At 37.1% G+C, this 21,475-nt stretch overlaps 1 protein-coding gene across 3 annotated transcripts in view; it reads left to right on the top strand.

Annotated features, from left to right (window-relative positions):
• Nucleotides 1-21,475, top strand: part of HNMT (histamine N-methyltransferase) — a 132,755-nt gene that overhangs the window by 39,553 nt on the left and 71,727 nt on the right. For 2 of the 3 annotated variants that reach the window (XM_008695863.2, XM_008695862.2), the window contains 3 exons: nucleotides 1,045-1,175; nucleotides 3,525-3,618; nucleotides 11,355-13,714. In XM_008695863.2, the coding sequence (XP_008694085.1) occupies nucleotides 1,045-1,175; nucleotides 3,525-3,618; nucleotides 11,355-11,710 (581 nt within the window). In that variant the 3' untranslated portion in view covers nucleotides 11,711-13,714. Of the gene's footprint in view, nucleotides 1-1,044; nucleotides 1,176-3,524; nucleotides 3,619-11,354; nucleotides 13,715-21,475 lie in introns of those variants that run through there. The other variant, XM_008695864.2, reaches the window with a different exon arrangement.

Genomic DNA, 21,475 nt, shown 5'->3' with positions numbered 1-21,475 from the left:
CCCAGCCCTCACTTCCAGGGCCGGCTTGTCTCTGTCCTTTGTGTTTCTAATGCCGCCAGCCACCAGCCGCCCCCGCGCGCTCCCGGGTCTCCCGGTCTCAGTCTATTCCCGGTGAGCACACCTCGATTCCGGAGTTTCGTGAGAAGCCTGGTGGCGCGCGCACCCGGTTCAGGGTCTCAGTCTGCTGTTTTGCGGGTGCCGACCGCGAGTCCGCCCGCTCCCCCGTGCAGGTGGCTGCCGCTTCCCGGCGCCCAAACGCGGCGGCTCCCTCCCCCTTCCGTTTATCTTCCGATATCCGTGCACGGTTTACAGCTCCCCTCTTGGTACCTCAATACTCAGCGCTGGAGATGTTCATTTGTAGAGATCCAGATGCATCATCCTGCGTCTCAGGCTGATTCCGTGGTTATTTAGGCTGGTCTCGTACCTATCCAGCTCGACTCAGGGGACCGGCTGAAAAAGGGGTCCCCTACTCCTCCGCCATCTTAACCCACTCCCCCAATAAAAGTTTATTTATAAACACTAAAGTTTGACTTTTATATCATTTTCACATATCACAAAATGTTCTTTTGATTTTTTTCAACCATGTAAAAGTCTAACAACATGAGTTATGGAATACAGGCATAAAGTCAGGAAGTGCAATAGTATATGTCTTTAGCTTGCAGTCTATTTAGAAATAGGTGGTGGGCCAGATATGGTCCATGAGCCATGGTCTGCTGACTCCTGGGTTACAGAATCATATCATTTTTTTCCCCACTGATAAAATTCACCAGTTGATTCCCCATTAATCCTGAGATAATGTAACCAATGTCTGATCAGGGTTCTCATAATTATTTCTTATTGACTCTTTCTTTCATCTCTAATTTCATTTAATACTAGAAAAAAAATCAGGATGAACTCTCTGGTCTTCCAGAGCTACATAAAAAAGAAAAATGTGCTTTATATCTGTTATGTATATAACATTGATTGCATTAAAATTCGAAATGGAAATGGATTCTGCATTTGCAATTAAAATTGATGGTGTGCCATCTCTTTTCTGTATTTTAGAGCTTGTAGCCAAGACATCAAACCTCGAGAACATAAAGTTTGCTTGGCATAAGGAGACATCATCTGAATATCAAAATAGAATCATAGAGAAAAAAGAATTTCAGAAGTGGGACTTTATTCATATGATTCAGGTAAGAAATATTTATTGTTATATATTCTCAGAAAGGAGATTTTTTTTCAGAAGTACGTATGAAGAATGCCTAATATTGTACCTTTAGGAAGAAAAATGAAAATCTGATTTCTGATTTTACAAGTGAACATTATCTGTCCAAATTGAGGATAAAGATGTTGATAATACTGAGAGATTCTCTGTAACATCCCAAAAGCCAGTTTTTTATACGCAAACACCTTCAGTTACTGATTTTTTTCAATGTTGGCTTAATTAATTTTTGTAGGATTGGAAGTTCATAGATAGTTTTGAGGACAGTAGAGCGTGACATATCCTAGCACAGCTCTAATGGTCTGGAGGGACCAATGTCCCAGAGTTTTTCTGATTCCTTTCTTTTCCCTTCTGTGATGACCTGGCTAGTGTGCATGTGACAGAAGGGGCAGGTTAGATCATTGCTTAAGTTGATAAAGTTTACTTATATCAGTCAGTCATTCAGTAGGAATTTATTTCCATGATCCCGCACTGATAGTATATTTCTTAGAAATACACTAGGGAGTTTCTTGGAAAGGGGATGACCATTCATTAGATGTTATGGGGATGGATTTATGAGAATCACTGATATTTCTGGATAGCATATGGGTGTATAGAGTTTGGGTGTTATCTAACATTTGAAAATGTGTATTTTAGAAATATAACTATTAACAGTAAGAGATATCTTTCTACAGTCCACAAGTGCCGTCATCCCAAAGAAATAAACTTATAAGGAAGAAATGACTCTAACGTTAGTATATCCAAGCAATCCTACATCTCTTGCTCTCCTAGCTGACAAAAGCATTTACCTATAAGAGAGTACTTAAATTGTCCATCAAGCCTATAATGTTTCTCTGTTAGACTTGATTTCCTCCCTCGTCATATAACTGTTACAAACCTCCCTCTCTCTCCTTACACTTCCTGTAACCCCTCCACCACCACTCATTCCCAGCTGATGACCTCACTTCCTACTGTAGAGCAGAAAGAGAAATCATCAGATAGAACGTCATCTTTCACCCTCCAAATTTATAAACACAGCTGCATCTGTATCCCCATCTCTTTCTTTCATTTTGTTACAAAACCCCCGTTTTATCAAAAACCAGTCCCTCCACTTGTGCTCTGGATCTCCTATTTCTCTCAAAATTTCCATGCATCTTCCTTCTTTCTTAGAACAACTCTGCTTCCTCTGCATTACTATTCTATTTCTCTCTCTTCCCTGTCTCTATACATTTTTCTCCTGTTATGTCTTTGTCTCTTCATTTTTCCTTACAGTTTTAACACTCTCATGACATTCTTTCAACCTAATGTTCACGGTCAACTTCAGAGAATCTCAGTATCTATTAGATCATATTTCAGAGCATCTGTTATGGCCCGCCTCCTCTTTTTAGCCATCATAGACTGTTAGCCATCTTACAGATTATGTATCTCAGTATCTATCCCTTTCATGAACAGCATGGAGTGACATGATACTAAATATGGCCCTGAAGCAGCATAGGCCATGTGCAACTCCATTTTATTTCATTCATTCACGTGAGAGGGGCATAGTTTAAGTTGTGTTTGCTTTATGCAATAAATTCTATCATGGGCATCTACACAGAGTATTAAATTCTTGTCCAAGAGAGATGGAGATGCAACATAAGAAGTAAGTATCTGTGGGGGTAGATTCCAGGGATGCAAGCCCTGCCAATGTATAATTCTAAGCTCCACCTGTGTTGAGTGGAAAGGACTCTCCCTGCAGTTCACCAGAGATGGTCCAGAGTTATTAAAAAGGGGTGGGTTGACCCCTACCACCTTGTGGCCAAGCATGTAACCTCATGCTTTATTCAGTCCATTTTCCTAGAGAATCTGTCAACATCAGAGCCTGCCATATTTCCTGTGATTTAAAAAAAGCATCTGTGAGCATATGGTAAAGCTAGTGCAAAGGGCTTAATTTTAAAGCAACGTTCCATGAAATGGGGTCTGTTTTTATGGTGCCAGCACCATCTTCTCCCAGAAGAACTACGATTCACAGAATATAGAGTAAGCATAGCATCAATGCCCTGATGTGGAGTGGAGACGAAGTATCTCCAGCTATAAATGTCTCTGTTATTGAAGCCAGAAAGAGAAAATTTAATATTATTTGGCTGTAATTGAGCAAATACCATAGTTTTCCCTCTTCCTAAATATTTTATCACATTATTACTTTCTTTCTCCATATAACATCTTTAATTTTTAAATTCTTAAAGTGTTTTGTTGAGTAAAACTCTCAACTTGAAAATCAAACTTTCTAATGAGTATCTAGCCCAAGTAACAAAGCCATTGACATAGAAAAGCGTCTGATTTCTCTTTTCCTTCATTCTAGATGCTGTATTATGTAAAAGATATCCCAGCTACCCTGAAATTCTTCCATACTCTCTTAGCTACCAACGCTAAGATGCTCATTATTCTTGTGTCAGGTAAATTATTTACATTCACCCTGAATTTTAAAACAGTAGTAGTGCATATGTGCATGGGTATATGTGTTTGAAAGCAGCTGCTATATTTTGTCTTCATTATGACATTCTTGACTTGGCTTCTGATTGTAGTTAATTAATTAACACAGTATTAGGGAATTCCTTCACAATAGCTATCAATTTAAGGGGTCTAGTGGAATAAAATGTCTATTTACTCCTTTCTCTTGGGAAAACTTGTCATTGTTGTCTATATATAAATTCTTTATTATATAACATAGAACAAATACCACTAATAGGAATTTTTTTAATGAGACCAAAAATAACAAATATTTCTATTTGCCTCCTTTTTGTTTCTTGAATGTCTCCTTTCCTTCTGTGATGTTTATTAATACATAAATAAAGGTTTGAATATTTGGGATGCCTTCATATTAGATTAATTTGCATTTCTAGAGCCATTATCAATATTGTTCAGTGGTAGATTTTCTCAAATAACTGCAAAAATTGTTCACTTGTTTTGTTTTGTGTTACTGTCTTATTTTCCAAAGAGAGCATTTGATCATGTCATGTTGCTTCCAGTATATAACATATTAATAAATGAAACACTGACATTGTTGAGTTCATTAATTCATTACTTCTTTCATTTAGCAATCTTCGTGGATTGTCTACACAGTGCTAGGCAAATTGATTCTGGATATACTAAAGTCTCTATCTTCCTAAGCTTATACCAGACCCTATACTCAAAACCATATGTCACAAAATTCATCAATTCTTAAATATGAGGAATGACTTTAAGGATGGCAAACAGGGTTGTTGCTTATAATTCTAGGTTTGAACTTGTGTCAGAGTTTTGCAAATGAGAGTTCCTGTATACAGCTTCTTCCCCAAGGAACATTTTGATATACTATTTTTATCTCTGGTTAATTAAAAATACTTATTTATGTGGGAGAGTTCTGTCTTCCCAATTAGAATGGCTTATGTAAACTGGATACTTCCTACTAACCTCTGTCTAAATTAAGACACTTGGGCAAAGCCATTGTACTACATTTAGGAATGCAAAAGAAAACTTAGCTGTCACCAATGAGGGCAGTCTATTCTTGATAATCTGTATTAATAACAAAGAAAAAGTGTTACCGATAGAAATAATTCATCCAGAAGCCATGTATGTTTGATTTTAGGATATATTTCATATCAATAGAAGATCCACTCTTATTTATATTTGGTTTATTCTTAAATATTTTCAGAAGTTAAGTATTTCAGTGTCAGAAAGCAGTTTTCTTTGGGAGTATTTCTCCCAGTAGGAAAAAGCCAGCCTAAGGTTTAGAAAGTGGCATGAGTAGTCTACAAACAACTGAGAACTAAGTAACCTTATAAATACAGTATTCTGCTGGCTTTGTCATGAATTACATTAATACAATCCATGATTTATTGGCATCAAGAAATGTGCAAACCAAAACAAGCGCAGTGAAATATATAGTGATACATGCAGCAAGAATGCCGAGGCACTTCCTAGCTGTGTGAACTTGGTCTATGAGTCTTAGTTTATTCAAGGGCTATTTCTAGATAATCACAGCTACATTACATTGCCTCAATGCATGTATGTGGTTCATATGTACTATGTATACATTCACAGGGAAATATCAAAGAAAGGGAGTAAAGACTCAAATATCAGTTAGCCTTTTCTTAAGTATTTTGAGTCAAAAGTTATTCAGTCAATATAGTTTGATGGTGGAAATATTTTGCTAACTTTTTCTGTATGCAGTAAACAACTCTTCATTACTGTACTCAGTGTGGGAGACAGGTATCCCAAAGAGGACAACATTATTCATAGACATTGTTTCTACACATAAGAATGCAACAAATAACAAATGCCCAACTATTAAAGGGACTCTAATGACCCCCTGCCTTTATCACATGCACTCTTCTTAGATGAGATTTGTGCAGCTACAAGAGAAATATCATACATACAAGAACCGCTTAACATAAGGAGAAGATAAATTTAGGTATTTTATTTTGGACTTTCCAATTCCCTCCTAAGGCTAAAATTTACAGCTTTATTGCCTTTATCAGAAGAGTTATTAAGGAAAGAAATTAATTAAATATATGTAATAAAATATAAGCCACCTTGTTCAATATAGTTTCCTTTTCAGTAAAGAAAATGTTCTACTTGAAAAGGTAAATAAAATTGTCATATATGTTGATTTTGTCACCAGTTTAGTATAATCTGAATGTCTCCAGATTCGCCAGTCTTAGGGGATCATTCATAACTCTTACAAATCCAGGAAAAATGATGGGATCCCTTATCTCAAGTAATTTGGGTCATCCATTTCTTGCCCCATGACTCCTGAGGATCCTGGGGATCATGCTTACACGCTCGTGATGGTTGCCAACCACTGTTTGCTCCAAACTTTTGCTCCCAGTTCAATTTTTGATTTCCTATCTCCAAACCTTGCATGCCCTTCAGCTGCCTTTTCTAATACTGTTCTGCTTTGCTTCAAACCTAGGCAGAGCCCTACTTCCTTCATTCTCCAAAGCACCATTCTTTAATTTTGGTAGATGGCAAGATGGATGGAGTAGAACGGCAGGAACAGAATTCAGCACGAAATCCCACAGCCACTCTTTTCCTAGCTTTTCTCCTGCTTAGTGGTGCCCTTCTCCCTTGCATCTGCTCGTAACTCCTCCCAGACCTCACCCATATCCTTTTAGCTCAGTACTTTTCCTAAGATATCAACTCCTCACTTTCCCCTTCTATCCATCTTGTTACTTGGACCAGTTTAATTCCCTTTTGCTCTACCTCTCTCACCTGAATAAACCTGTGCACCTATGAACCTGTCTTAGCCACAGTATATTTCCCCAGGATAAACTGTATTGTCCCTCAGTGTATGGAAGTGGCTGCAGTTTCCTTTTTTAAAAAAATAGCAATATTTTCTTTGTTGCATGAACAAAGTCATATGGGCCAGCTTTTAGAAAAATAGATCATGGCCAGTTTCCAACAGTGAAAACAAATTGAATCACAAGAAATTTGCAATCAGATTTGCCTTATATCCTTGTCAGTTAACATGTATAGGATTGAATCTACATTTTTAATGTTCGTTTTTTCATTTGCTGATATCACTTCAAATCCCTATCTGCCCGGACCAGTCTGTAGATAGCAACCAAGTTTGAGAATGCTTGCCAAGTCGTATGAGGTGCCCGAGCAACTCCCCCCCTTCACTCCTGTATAAAAACCATTGCCCTAAACTGTCTTCTCAGCCCAAATTATAATTCTTGAAACTCCCTTCTCCATATTTGCCTCATGAAAACATTCCTTAAACTTGAATATTGCCCTAAAACTTGGAACACATATAACAAAATGGTTCACACTGAGTTCTGTTCTTATCAAGCCTCTTGGAGTCACTTTCTGAGTGGAATTTGCTTTCTAATTACTCAAAGTGCAGAAACCTGTTTGGGAAGAAAGCTTTGTTTCAGGGCAGTGCTGTCATCCATAGCTACACTTCAGTGCAGAAAACTGGGTGCTCATTGTAGACGATTCAGACAAGCCTGGAACTAGTTACTAAGTTAAATTTCCAGGAACACTCATATGGTTAATACCTAGGCAGATAATGGTATGTCTGGATTGCCATCTTGCTCTAAAGGGTTATCTTAAATACACCACATTTAAGAGCAAAGGCTCTTTCCTGTCCATCTCAGTCAGGCACTGACCTATTACTGAATTGACAAGTTATTTTTCTGAATAGACTGAATTACTATTATTTGAGTACCATATGTACACTCACTTTTGCATTTATTAGTCATAAGATAATGAAATATGGGGTCAGTTTCTAGAATTATGCAGAAACCTAGGTTGGCTATATATATGGTCCATGTGTACCATGTGTACCTAGGTATCATGTGTGTTCAGCCATATTGAAAACAGTACACAGCCTGTACTCTCAGTCCTGTGTTGCAGCACAGTATAGCTGTTGTGTAGGTTTGATCCATTCAGCTTTTCTTGAGTTTCTACAGGCAGTCACTGCTAGGCTCTGAAGGATGCAGGTGACTATTACTTTTCCTCTACTTTTGAATGGCTCCTATGTAGTAGAGGATTAAGGCATGTAAACACTTGGAGCAGTGTGCCAAGTTTCCTCTTAGAGGCATAGGAGGAGTTTAAAGAGAGCTCCTTATGCTTCTTATCTCTTCAGCACCTAGAGTACACCCAATAGATATTTGAATTGAATAAATTATTTTATAATACTTTATTATTTCTGCCTTATAATATTCTAAACTACTAGTTCTGAATGTGTCTTAAAAAAAAGAACATGTTTTGGCCAAAACTTACTACATGTTGGACATGGAATCAGAGAACATAGGACATTTTGGAGATTTGAAGATAGGTTTAGTAAATAGGAGTAAAAGACTCAATAAAGAAGATACGCACGCACACACATTAAAGCACACGCTGGAATAGGCAGAGAAAAGCGATGAAGGGTAGGCAAATGAAACTCATTAGGAAAAGAAAGAGAAATTGAAATCAGAATTAAACGACAGCATTTACTGTTAGAATACATGTTGCTTGAGGGAAGAGAGGCTTTTCTCTGTGTTTGTAAGTATCAGTTACAGAACTAGCCCAGCTCAGTAAATATTCATTTAATTATAAGAAGCAGAAGTTCCCGATTATATAAAGATAAAAGATTTGATTTGGGGATGAAAAGGAAGAGAAATAAGGACAAAAGAGGTGAATTTTTGAAATGAGTGTCTCACACTACAATGATATCAGTAGTAGTATGTTTTTCTGCAAATGTAGTAGCCAGGCATTAGTTTTGAGAGTTGCTAGTTAAAAAGCAACTTTTCTGGTTAAGGCGGTTTAGCCTGAAGAAGACACTTGTTTTTTGTTCTTCCCTCTCCTTACCTGACTGAGGAAGGAGGCAAATCATGGTGTGTTATTTTTAATACAATGGGAAAAAAAGAATCTGGTTTATATCATGTTGGAAACAAAAGTAACACCATATGCTGTGCCCACTGAGAGCCATTATGATAATGCATCAGTTAGAAAGTGTATAATTGCTCAGCTCAGAAATGGCACCGAGTCACACAACACTGACACAACAGTGTTTGGTTATTTTTTTTCTCTGTCAGGTTAAAAAGAAAAATAATAATGAAAATAGAGCCTCTTCTCAACCATTGAAAAATTTATTTTCTTGTAAAGTCTTATTTGTAGGCATATTCTTAGTTGGGCAGATAATCACTGTCTTTGTAATGAAAGATTTTTAAATACATACTCATGACCTTATTTTTTTTCCATTGGACTGAGGTTTTGTTTTTTCTGTTTCATTCCAGTTTTACCTTCTAGAGCATACCCTGCAGTTATTGCTCCCTCTTCTGAAATATTAGTCGAATGTCAATTAAGCTATTTAATTTTTACCATTTTCTGCCTTGGATAGTCCCTTTTGTTGAGTTCAGTCGGAAGACTTTAGCCCAGGCCATGGATGAGGGCCAGGGGTCTTTGAGCATCCAATAGTTATATGCACAACTGTATGGGTATTTACTGTTTGTGTACTTTGCCGGAGAGTCAACTACTTCATTAGACCGTAAAAGACGTTTGGAAACCAAAAAAATCTCAAGCCTTTGAAATCTTCACTATTAATCCTGGAATATAGGTTCTTTCTTACATTGTTTTGCCAAGTCCAACTTAATTTCCTAACACTTGAACAATGTTTAATTACTATGTGTGCCAGTCATGGTTCTTAGTTCCTTTGCTTTTTCTTGCCCCAATTTTATGCATAAATTTTATTGTTATCCCTGTTTTGCAGATGATAAAACTGAGGAAATTTTCATAAAGCTATTCAGAGGAAAAGCCAGGCTTTGAACTTAGGCAGTTGGCTTTAGAGACCCTCTTAATTACTATACTTGTATCAACTGTGCATGTGACATCCCATTATCATATGCAGGTATTAAAGGGTCCACAAATAGATGCTCATTTGTGTTGATGTATTAGTATTATAGATTCCCAAGCAGCAAGTTTGCTTTTTCATAGGCTCAAGATTACAACCAGTGAAAATACATTATCAAACTAATTCCATAGAATGTTCATTTATTTTGTAAGTACTTATTACCCATCTGCCATGTGCTTAGCATTGTACAACAATCCACTTATGTAACCTCATTTAATAGTTGCAGTTGCATTTGAGGTAAGTATGGTTATCCCCACTTTATAGATGAGAAAACTGAGGTTCTCAGAGACTAAATAACAAATCTCATCTTATTCATGAAGTGTCAGAAATACATTCCAACCTGTGTCTCCCCCGCTCAGGGGCTGCATCTTTTAGCTTCTACACTGGGCTGGGTTTTCAATTAAATACAATAGACATTGCTAAAACATCTTCTAAAGCTGGGGACAAATTTTGTAAGAATCAGTCTAATTATTGGCAGCGCAAGGCAACATCTTATATGTGGAGACATGAGAGGCTACCCCTTTTTTTGTTTGAGAAAATTATTGTATTTACTGTGCTCTTTCTATTTCAATTCTTACTCTTAGATCCTCTCCTCTGAACTCAAGACTCACATAAACAATTGCCTTCTTCCTATCACTGCTGGACTATCCAAGAGATATCAATAGATAGCTCATATTTACATTTCCAAAACTTGACACCTGATGATACATTTAAAACTGCTCCTCCCTCATTCTTCCCATTTCCAATAATGGCAGTTTTCTCTTTTCAGGTGCTTGGGCCAAAATCATTGGGGTCACTGACTCTGCTTTCACTCACATCCAATATCCAAATTTTTGGCAGATCTCACTGGAGCATAATACATAAAAAATCCAACCACTTCTCATCACTTCCAAAAGCTAGCTGCTCCAATTTACCATCATCTCTCACTCAGATTATTGCCATAACCTCCTTACTGTTCTCCTTGTTTCCGCCCTTATGCCCCTATAGTATATTCTCATCTGTGTGACCAAATACACTTATTAAAATGTAAATCAGGTTGAGTCACTCTAATGTTGTGTTGTCCAGTATAAAAGCCACATTTGGCTATTGAAATTGATATGTAAATGAGTTGTGATGAAATAAAACTTAAAAATTCATTTCCTTGGTCATACTAGCCACAGTTCAAATATTCCTTAGCCACAGATGGTTAGTGGCTACCATATTGGACAATGCAGATATAGAATATGTCCATCGATCCAGAAAATTCTTTCAGACAACACTACGATGGCTTCCCATCTCACCTCACATGATATGGCACCCTAGCCACTCCCCCCACCACTCATCCAACCTTATCTTCTTTTACTCTCCCCTTTGCTCCCTGAATTCCAATCTCACTGGTTTCCTGGCTAGTTCTTAACATGCCAGCATGCTCCTGCTTCAGGTCCTTTGTAGTTGCTCTTCTATCTACCTAAGGTAATCTTTCCTCTGATATCTACATGACTTGTTCTCATATCTCTGCTCAAATGTCACATTATTGCAGAGACTTTCTGTGACCACTCTATACAAAACAGCAACCCATCCAACTCTTTGACCCTCCTTATTCCTTGTTCTGATTTGTTTTTCATTAGTACATAGCACCATCTGATATGTGACTTATTTACTTGTGTTTTTAACTTTCTCTCCCCCTGCCGTGCACCCCTTAAATTAAGCTACCCAAAGGCAAGAATATTTCTTTATTGGCTGCTTTATTCTAAGCATCTAGTATGCTCCCTGGCAGAGTAGGAAAATGAAAAGAAGAATAAGTAAAAGCATGAACTTTGTTTTATCACACAGGAGTCAGTGGCTGGGACAAGCTGTGGAAAAAATATGGATCCCGCTTACCTCAGGATGACCTCTGTCAGTATGTCACATCTTCTGACCTCACTCAGATGCTGGATAAATTGGGGATTAAGTATGAGTGTTATGACCTTCTGTCCACCATGGACATATCTGATTGTTTTATTGATGGCAATGAAAATGGAGAACTACTTTGTGATTTTTTGACAGAAACCTGCAACTTTAATACAACAGCACCACCTGATCTCAAAGCAGAAATTATGAAAGATCTGCAAGAGTCTGAATTCAGTGTAAAGAAAGAGGGAAAGGTTCTTTTTAATAATAGTCTGAGTTTCATAGTGGTTGAGACATAAATATCAATCATGAAGGTGTATTCAAAAATTATATTTTGAATAATGTTGATCATTTATTTCTATATTAAAATTATAAACACATCTCAGTATAAATAGAGCATTGTCTCATGTATAAAATCTAGAAAATTCCAAGACATTCTCAGATTTCCATGTGTATCATATAGGATACTGTTAGTCTTATCCCATTCCTTCCCCACATCAAGAGGCCACATTCAGGCTAAATACCACATAAGCTAGAAAAATGAAACAACTAAGTTTCACTGGCTCATTGACAAGTAAATCCTTTCATTTGTTGATTATACTGGAATTTCCCAAAATACTAATAAAACATGTGCTATGGGTTCTTGAAATACTACAAAGTATATACTTATTGATATTATGAAAAGGTATATGTTTATTAATTTTTCCCCTTTTGTGAAGAATTTGTGCACATTTTCTAGTAGTTTCTGTCTTGTTTTTATTGATGACTAAAAGTAAGCGCCTTAAGATTTTACAAAATTATTTGTCATGTGTCCCATTTGCTTCCATTTTGTTTTCTCTTTTATCTTTATTGTTTATCTTTTATCTTTGATTTTATAGTATTTTGTTTTTTGATAAAGTGAAGTTTTTTTTCTATTTTATTCAGTCAAATTTTAGGGTTTTTTCTTTCTTAATTTCTGGGTTTCTTTTTTTTTGATTTCTGGGTTTCTGACACATTTTTAAAGGCCTTCTGAAAACAAGGCTTTAGAATATTTATATATTTTATTATAAAATTATAGTTTCACTTAAAAAAATAAATCTTTGATATGTTTGAAATTTACATAAGTGTAGGGTCTGGGAAGATGACAGAGTAGAAGGACCCTAAGCTCACCTAGTCCCATGGTAACACTCAAACCAGCATAAATAACAGAAAATGACCCAAAGACAGACAGAAGAAACTCCACAACTAAAAGTAGAGAAGAGGCCAATGGAAGAGGGTAGGGACAATGAATATGAGGTGGGGAGCTAAAAGAGCCCTGGCTGTCTGCAGTTGGGAGGGAGCAAGGGGCACAGAGAAGGGTGAGAAACAGACTGTCACACCAGGGAGCCTGTAGGGGGAAGAAGAATCCCCATAATATTTAGCTTTGAAAGCAAGAGGGGCTGAATTTCATGAGTTCTTACAACCAGTGGGACTTAAAGATTGGAATTTTAAAAATTAGTAGGCTCAGTTCTGGGAGAGCCCAGTGTGTTATAGGAAACTGAGTCCCTGACCATAAAGAGACAGCATAACAAATAGCCCATAGAGATACAGCATAGAAGCAGCAGTTTGAAAAATGCCTAGGGCATATGGGAGGGAGAGTTATTTACTAATCTCAGAGCATGTCCCAGAGAAACAGATTTCCCTGAGAGACTCTTCCAGAAACAAAAGAGCTGCCATTTCCATCCCCCACCCCTCAGCATAAACGCTTCACCACCTTTAGAAACCAGCAGACCCCACACTCCTTACTTAACTTGCTTACATTAAGCCCCCCACATCAGCAGATCTGCCCTTCCCAGTCACTTGCCTGTACTGTAGTCCCCTCTCCTAGAAGACTGGCATAACACTTGCCAGCACCGAGTCTCCCATGTGTTTTGTGGAGCCTTGTTCCAAGCAGCAGGTCACCTCCACACACCTTGTTAAAATTGCACTCTATGCCCATGTGGGCTTTGCAGAGCACACTGGCCAGGCCTGGTCTTCACAGCAACTGCATGTACCCAATGGAAAAGGACCAACAGCACCTAGGTAAAGTGTGTGCCCAACCCACTACTTTCAAGAGTAGGAGATGTAGCTGACTTTCCTAACACACAGAAACAGACATGGAGAGTTAGACAAAATGGGGAGACAGAGGAATATGTTCCAAATGAAAGAACAGGACAAAACCACAGCAAGAGACCTGGTAAAATGAATATAAGCAATATGCCTGATAGAGAATTTAAAGTAATGATCATGAAGATAGTCACTGGACATGAGAAACGAGTGGAGACATCAGTGAGACCCTTAACAAAGAGATAAAAAAGAACCCATCACAGATGAAGAACACAATAAATGAAATTAAAAATACAGTAGATGGAATAAACAGCAAGCTAGAGGAAAGAGAACAAATTAATGACATGGAAGATAGTAATGGAAAGCAATCAAGCTGAGGAGGTAAAAGAAAACAAATATATAAAATGAGACTAGACTTAAGGAACTCAGTGACTCCATCGAGCATAATATCATTTGCACTATAGGGATCTCTAAGAAGAGAGAGAAAAGGGGGCAGAAAATGTATTTGAGGGAATAATAGCTGAAACTTTCTGAATCTGGGGAAGGAAAACAAACCCAGATCCAGGAGGCACAGAGATCCCCCAACAAAATCAACCCAAGGAGGTCCACACAAAGACGTATAATAAATAAGATGGTAAAAAGAAGTGATTAAGAAAAAAAAACTTAAAGCAGCAAGAGAAAAGAAGACAATTACCTACAAGGGAAACTCCGTAAGGCTATCAGTGGATTTTTTCGCAGACACTTTGCAGGCCAAAAGGGAGTGGCATATATGCAAAGTGCTGAATGGGAAAAACGTGCAGCCAAGAATCCTCTATCCAGAAAGGCTAGCACTCAGAATAGAGGAGGAATAAAGAATTTCTCAGACAAAAACTAAAGAACTTCATGACCACCAAACTACCCCTACAAGAAATGTTAAAAAGGACTGCTGCAGATGACATGATAAAGACTCTACAAAAAAACTACTAGAACTGATAAATGAATTCAGTGAAGTCATAGGATACAAAATCAATGTATGGAAATCTGTTGCATTCCTATACACTAATAATTAAGCAGCAGAAGGAAAAATTAAGAAAACAATTCCATTTATAATTACACCAAAACCAATCAAGTACCTAGGAATAAACCTAACCAAAGAGGTGAAAGACCTGTACCCTGAAAACTATAAAACATTTGATGAAAGAAACTGAAGATGACACAAAGAAACAGAAAGACATTCGATGTGCATGAACTGGAAGAACAAATACTGCTAAAATGTCCATATTACCCAAAGCAACCTACACAGTTAATACAATCCCTATCAAAATACCAACAGCATTTTTCAAACAACTAGGGCAAACAATTCCAAAACTTGTATGGAACCAGACAAGACCCCAAATAGCCAAAGCAATCTTGAAAAAGAAAAAAAAAAAACAAAACAAAAAACTGGAAGCATCACAGTTATGGACCTTGAGTTGTGTTACCAAGCATAGTGATCAAAAGAGTATGGTGCTGGCACAAAAAACAGACACATAGATCAATGGAACAGAATAGAAAACCCAGAAATCAATCCATAAGTATAAAGTCAATTGATTTTTGACAAAGGAGGCAAGAATATGCAATGGGAGAAAAGACAGTTTGTTCAAACAAACTGTTTGGAAAACTGGACAGCAACATATGAAACTGGACCACTTTCTTACACCATACACAAAACTAAACTCAAAATGGATTAAAAACTTAAATGTGATTCCTGGAGTCCAGAGTCTCTCATGGTATTATATGGTGGCTAACTGAACATAATAATAAAAAATAAATTAATTAAAAAAAAAAAGAAAAAAGTAAAAAAAAAAAAAATAAAGACACTTAACTTTCAACAACTGTGGGTTATGGGGTTTTGTAATTAAAGGAGAGTCATTGAAAAAAATAAAAAAGAACCTAAATGTGAGACCCAAAACTATAAATATCCTAAAACAGAGCACAGGCAGTAATTTCTCTGACATCAGCTGTAGCAACATTTTTCTAGATATGTCTCCAGAAGCAAGGAAAATAAAAGCAAAAATAAACCATTGGGACTGCATTAAAATAAAAAGCTTCTGAACAGAAAAACTGGTTAGAAATAACCAACAAGATTAAAAGACATCCTACTGGATGGGAGAAGATATTTGCAAATGACGATATATCTGATAAAGGATTAGTATCCAAAATATATAAAGAACTTATACAACTCCACATCAAAACAAAACAAAAACCCAAAACAAAACAATTCAATTAAAAAATGAGAAGACATGAACAGATATTTCTCCAAAGAAGACATACAGATGGCCAACAGACACATGAAAAGATGCTCAACATCCCTCATCAAGAGGGAAATGCAAATCAAAACTACAGAGATACGACTCACACCTGTCAGAATGGCTAAAAGAAATAAGTGCTGGCAAGGATGTAGAGAAAAAGGAACACCAGAGCCCTGTTGGTGGGAAAGCAAACTGGTGTACCCAATGTGGAAGACAGTATGGAGGTTCCTCAAAAAGTTAAAAACAGAACTACACTATAATCCAGTAATTGCACTACAGGGTATTTATCCCCAAAATACAAAAACACTAATTCAAAGAGATACATGCACCCCTATGTTTACTGCAGCATTATTTACAATAGTCAAGATATGGAAGCATCCCAAGTGTCCATCAATTGATGAATGGATAAAGAAGAGGATAAAGATGAATGGATAAAGAAGAGGCCAAAAATTTGGCCATAAAAAAGAATGAAATCTTGTCACTTGCATCAACATGGATGTAACTAGAGAGTATAATGCTAAGTGAAATAAGTCAGAGAAGACAAACACCATATGATTTCGCTCATGATTCCAAATATTGGGAATTTAAGTGGAATTTCAGTGGAATTTCAGAAACAAAGGAACAAAGGAAAAAAAAGAGAGAGAGACAAACCAAGAAACAGACTCTTAACTATAAAGAACAAACTGATGTTTATCAGAGGGGAGGTGGGTGAGGGGGTGAGTGAAATAGGTGATAGGGATTAAGAGTACACTTACCAGTGAGCACTGAGTAATGTATGGAATTGTTGAATCGCTATACTGTACACCTGAACCTAATGTAACACTGTATGTTAACTATATTGGAATTAAAATGTAAAAACTTAATAAAAAGTTACATAGTGGAAGAAGTTAAAATGAGAACAAAATGTTTACCCTCAAAAAGATAGGTAGCTATATCAACACGATTTCTTTGGAGGCTGGGGGAATCTCCACTGACTTAAAATGCACTTTATATCATTTACCAAATTTCCAGAAAACCTGAACCTATTTCAACACTCTAGAGTCTTTTATGTTCCTCTAAGATCTCCTTTAAGACCAAGAGTCATCCTTGGACAGGATTTTAGAGGATTTTTGAAAACTTATTGAATGTGTTTTATCTTATCTTTAATGGCAAACATCTATCATTCTTATAAAAACAGTACATCTCTTTAAAAAAGTAAATAATCCAGTAATTTATAATTAACAAATAAAGATATATTTAAAGTAAGTGAATAATTACTACTTTCTGTTAGATACAGAATGAAAGTTAGGTTTTCCTGAAGAGCTCATGAGCTCTCATTCTCCCAGTTATGAAGCCTTCAACATAGTGTGGCGTTCACTCTTTCATAACATAACTACCACACTTAATGATGCAGGATAATCACTTAGATTTAATACCCCTCCCTAATCTCTTAGCTGAGGTCCAGGAAGTATATTGGAGTGCACAGCCTATTTTTGCTAACAAAAGACCAAGCTTTGTTGTTCATTATAAGTAAAACTGGCTTGCATTGCCCTCTTTTCTCGGACAACCTCATCAATGTTTTCTGAATTATCAGTAACAGCAAATGAAATGACAGTTATCCAATCAGTTTCCTGAATATGAACCCTGAACCATTAATCATACTGATATGTACTACTGACAAAGGAAATCTGTGAGGCAGGCATAATTGATGGATATGGGCCATGACGACCTTGAACAACTTCCCCAAAAGGATAAAAATCAAGACTCTATAGAGCAAATTATGGCCTTCTCTGAAAAGCACAAGTGCAAAACAAAACAAGAATAGAATTAACATGCTACTTACAGATAGAAAAAAATAGCACTCCATAGATGGATATTTATAAAAATGGCCTTTCTCATCCCTATAACATTCCTTAAAAAAAAAAAAAGATAAATTCTCACTGCTTTAATTTGTTAATATAATGGGAACACTTGAGCCTTTATTTAAAAAAAAACAATCCCCATTAGTACCTACCAGGCAGTAATGGAAAGTTACATAGGTACAAAGGGATGAAACTATTGACTTTTCAAGTTTGTTCTTTTGGTTCAGAAAAAAGCCTGTAACATGAATTTGGAATGTTTATACAAAATTGTATACTTCTCAGTGTTTAATATGGTGCCATGCATATGGATCTCAAGTAATGGGTGTTCAGTGAATTCTTTCTTTCTCAAATATTCATCTTATATCTATGTGTTTATATTCTTCTTCTTTTTTTTTTTTACTGTGTGTTTGTATTCTTATTGCATGCATAGCTCAAGAACCCAATAAATTGTTGTTTGCCCTTACTGTTTGTATAAACCTTAACTTATTTAATGTATTTCGGACACTTTTTTGATTTTGTTGTTAGGGAGTATTGCCAAAATCCAGAGAAAACATTAAGTGGAGCACAGCATTTCAAGACCCTGATATTTATTATAAAAATTCGCAATTTTCTTAATAAAAAATTCCACCAATCTGGGCAAAAAATAAAAAGTAATGATTTCTGGTGTATCTCCATAAAAACAGATTCAAAGGTCACAAAGAATACTAGATCCTAAGTCTGTGACACTGCCCAGACTTAAATGTGTATTTAATGTGCTTTAAATGTTTGCTTAATAAGAATAGGTTACGCAGAATATTTTGTCATTTTAGATGAGGAAGCAGAACCAGACTTCTGGGTTTAAACCCCAGTTCTGTTAGTTACTCACTAAAAGATGTCAGGTAACTGATTTCCTCTCGATTCTCACATTTCTTCACCTTCAAAATAAATATAATCATCGTATCTACCTCAGAGGATGGTCGTAAGGATTCCAGGAGTTAAGCTACATAAATATACTCATAAAATGGCAGACTCAGGGAATTTCAAAAATATTATCAATGATTATTATTAATTGCTCTTAAAAATTTAATATAAAATGCAGAGCAGATAAAAAAATTAAAATTAAAGAAAATTATGACTGAGGCCAGAGAGCTAGTACCTAGAGAAGTCAATCTAATAATTCAAAACCTTGACATTTCTAGTCAAAGGTTGATGGGCTCTCTGTGTCTCTTGAAGCAGAGCTGGTGCTTCATGAAGCCCAAGGTGCCGTCAGGGTTGGGCCACTCTAGCCCCATCTTGGGATATCTGCCCATCCAATGCTGTAAGTGCCTGTGCTCTGTATTACCCGAAGTGGTCCCATCTCAACCCTGACTGAATAGACCACAAGGAGGAAACGCAAGGAGGCAGCTAACACAAGGAGGCAACGCACTGGTTGGCCAGAAACTGATTGGAGTGGTTTCTCCTGAAAAATATGAAATGGATCCTTTTAATTCTTCTCTTAAAAAATTTGAAATTATAGGGGCACTGGGTAGCTCAGCCAGTTAAACATCTGCCTCCAGCTCAGCTTATGAGCTCAGGGTTCTGGGATGGAGCTCCGGGTCCGGCTCCCTGCTCAGTGGGGAGCCTGCTTCTCCCTCTCTCTGCCCCACTCCACTGCTCGTGCTCTCTTTCTTAAATCTCAAATAAATAAAATATTTAAAATTTTTTTTTGAAATTATGAATCTGGGGAGATTTGGCATTTGTACTGTCACTCATTCATGAAATATATATTCAACCAATATTTATTGTGTGAGGCCTTGTTCTAAGCAAGAGCAATACTGCAGTAAAGAAAACAAAGTTCTAAATGCCACTGGCCTGATTTCTAGTGGGAGGACAGACAGAAAAATAGATATATGCCAGATACCAGTAGGCACTATTAAGAAAATAAAAGTAGATAAGGAGAAAAGAGTACCAGAGGGTATAATATTAGTTAGAATGATCAGGGAAGTCCTTTTTAAAGGGATGAGATTTGAACAGAGGTTTAAATGAAGTGCAAAGGAAGCTATGCAAAGGGCTGGGAGAAGAGCATTTCAGAAAGGACATGCAAGCGCAGAGGCCCTGTTGTGGGAATGAGCTTAATATATTTGAAGGGTTGTCAAGAGGGTAAGCGGCTTTCTGTAGTAGCTGAGATGAAAGGTCTTAAGGTAGAGTCAATCCAGAGTAGCCACTGTGGGCCATATGGGGAGGCCCTCATTAGGATATTAGTTAGAGAAACAGGAATGGGGCACACACAGGAATGAGGAATGTCAGGAGTGTAAAACCACAGGGCATTTGAATGGGAGATTAGCTTTGGCTGTCTCAAGTAATGCTCCTTGCCATTTCTAATCCCTGTCTATGTCTATCCTGGCAACAAATACAGTTTTCCTTGCAGTATCCTCATGGGTATCTGCTTGCCACCCAGATGTCCTAGACAGAACAGCATATAACATCTCATTCGATTATTTCTTAATTTGAAAGACTGATGGTTATTATCCCATTTTGAAGGTGAGGAGGCTGAGATACTAATAAGTTAAATAATTTAGTACAGTTCTCAAAGCAAGTTTGTAACAGGTATAAGCTAGACTCGATACCTTCTGACTTCACACCGTGTGTCTGTACAGTGAGCAAATTAAGTTAATATGCTCTTTCATCTTAGATGTAGCTTATCTTAAAAGATAAGACTTCATAGAACTAAATTCCCTTTGCTCCCAAAGATCCATCTGCAAACTGAAGGGAATTGATCTTATTATAGAAGGGCAGAAGAAGCATCAGACGGCCAAAGGGTAGTATATGTATATAAAAAAAAATCACCTCCTTGAATGGTAAAATAATACTCTTTCTAAACACTATGCTTCACTAGTAAGTTTGCCTTAATCAAGTCCCAAATACCTGGGTTCTCCCAACCATTTGCCTTGACTTTTGCCTTTATTTTTCTACCTTTATTCCTACCAGGTCCCAGGCATCACCACTTTCATGTTTAAATTATCTGTCACCCATATCCTAGCTCCCCTATGATTCGTAAACTGTGCAATACACATCCGTAGTATGCAATCAACTAATGCAGGGTAGTTAAAGCTACGGGTTGTGTAATCCATTTCTCAATGTGATATACACTGTGAAAAGGCAATTGCAGTAAAGGTGGGAGCTGATTTAAGAGTTGGTACAGCCACTCTGGAAAACAGTGTGGAGGTCCCTTAAAAAGTTAAAAATTGAGCTACCCTATGACCCAGCCATTGCACTACTGGGTATTTACCCCAAAGATACAGACGTAGTGAAGAGAAGGGCCATATGTACCCCAATGTTCATAGCAGCATTGTCCACAATAGCTAAATCGTGGAAGGAACCGAGATGCCCTTCAACAGATGACTGGATTAAGAAGTTGTGGTCCATATATACAATGGAATATTACTCAGCTATCAGAAAGAACGATTTCTCCACATTTGCTGCAACATGGACGGCACTGGAGGAGATTATGCTAAGTGAAATAAGTTAAGCAGAGAAAGACAATTATCATATAATTTCTCTCATCTATGGAACATAAGAACTAGGAAGATTGGTAGGGGAAGAAAGGGATAAAGAAGGGGGGTAATCAGAAGGGAGAATGAAGCATGAGAGACTATGGACTCTGAGAAACAAACTGAGGGCTTCAGAGGGGAGAGGGTGGGGGAATGGGATAGACCGGTGATGGGTAGTAAGGAGGGCACGTATTGCATGGTGCACTGGGTGTTATACGCAACTAATGAATCATCGAACTTTACATCAGAATCCAGGGATGTACTGTATGGTGACTAACATAATACAATTTAAAAACATTAAAAAAAAAAAAAAAAAAGAGGTTCCCTGGGCAACAAGAGTCACAATTTCCAAATGTGCCAAAAATTCACTAGGGCTTCAA

This window comes from Ursus maritimus, unplaced genomic scaffold, assembly GCF_017311325.1.
Source record: "Ursus maritimus isolate PB19 unplaced genomic scaffold, ASM1731132v1 scaffold_1, whole genome shotgun sequence".
NCBI classification, from domain to species: domain Eukaryota; kingdom Metazoa; phylum Chordata; class Mammalia; order Carnivora; family Ursidae; genus Ursus; species Ursus maritimus.
This window is presented reverse-complemented; position numbering and strand designations above follow the sequence as displayed.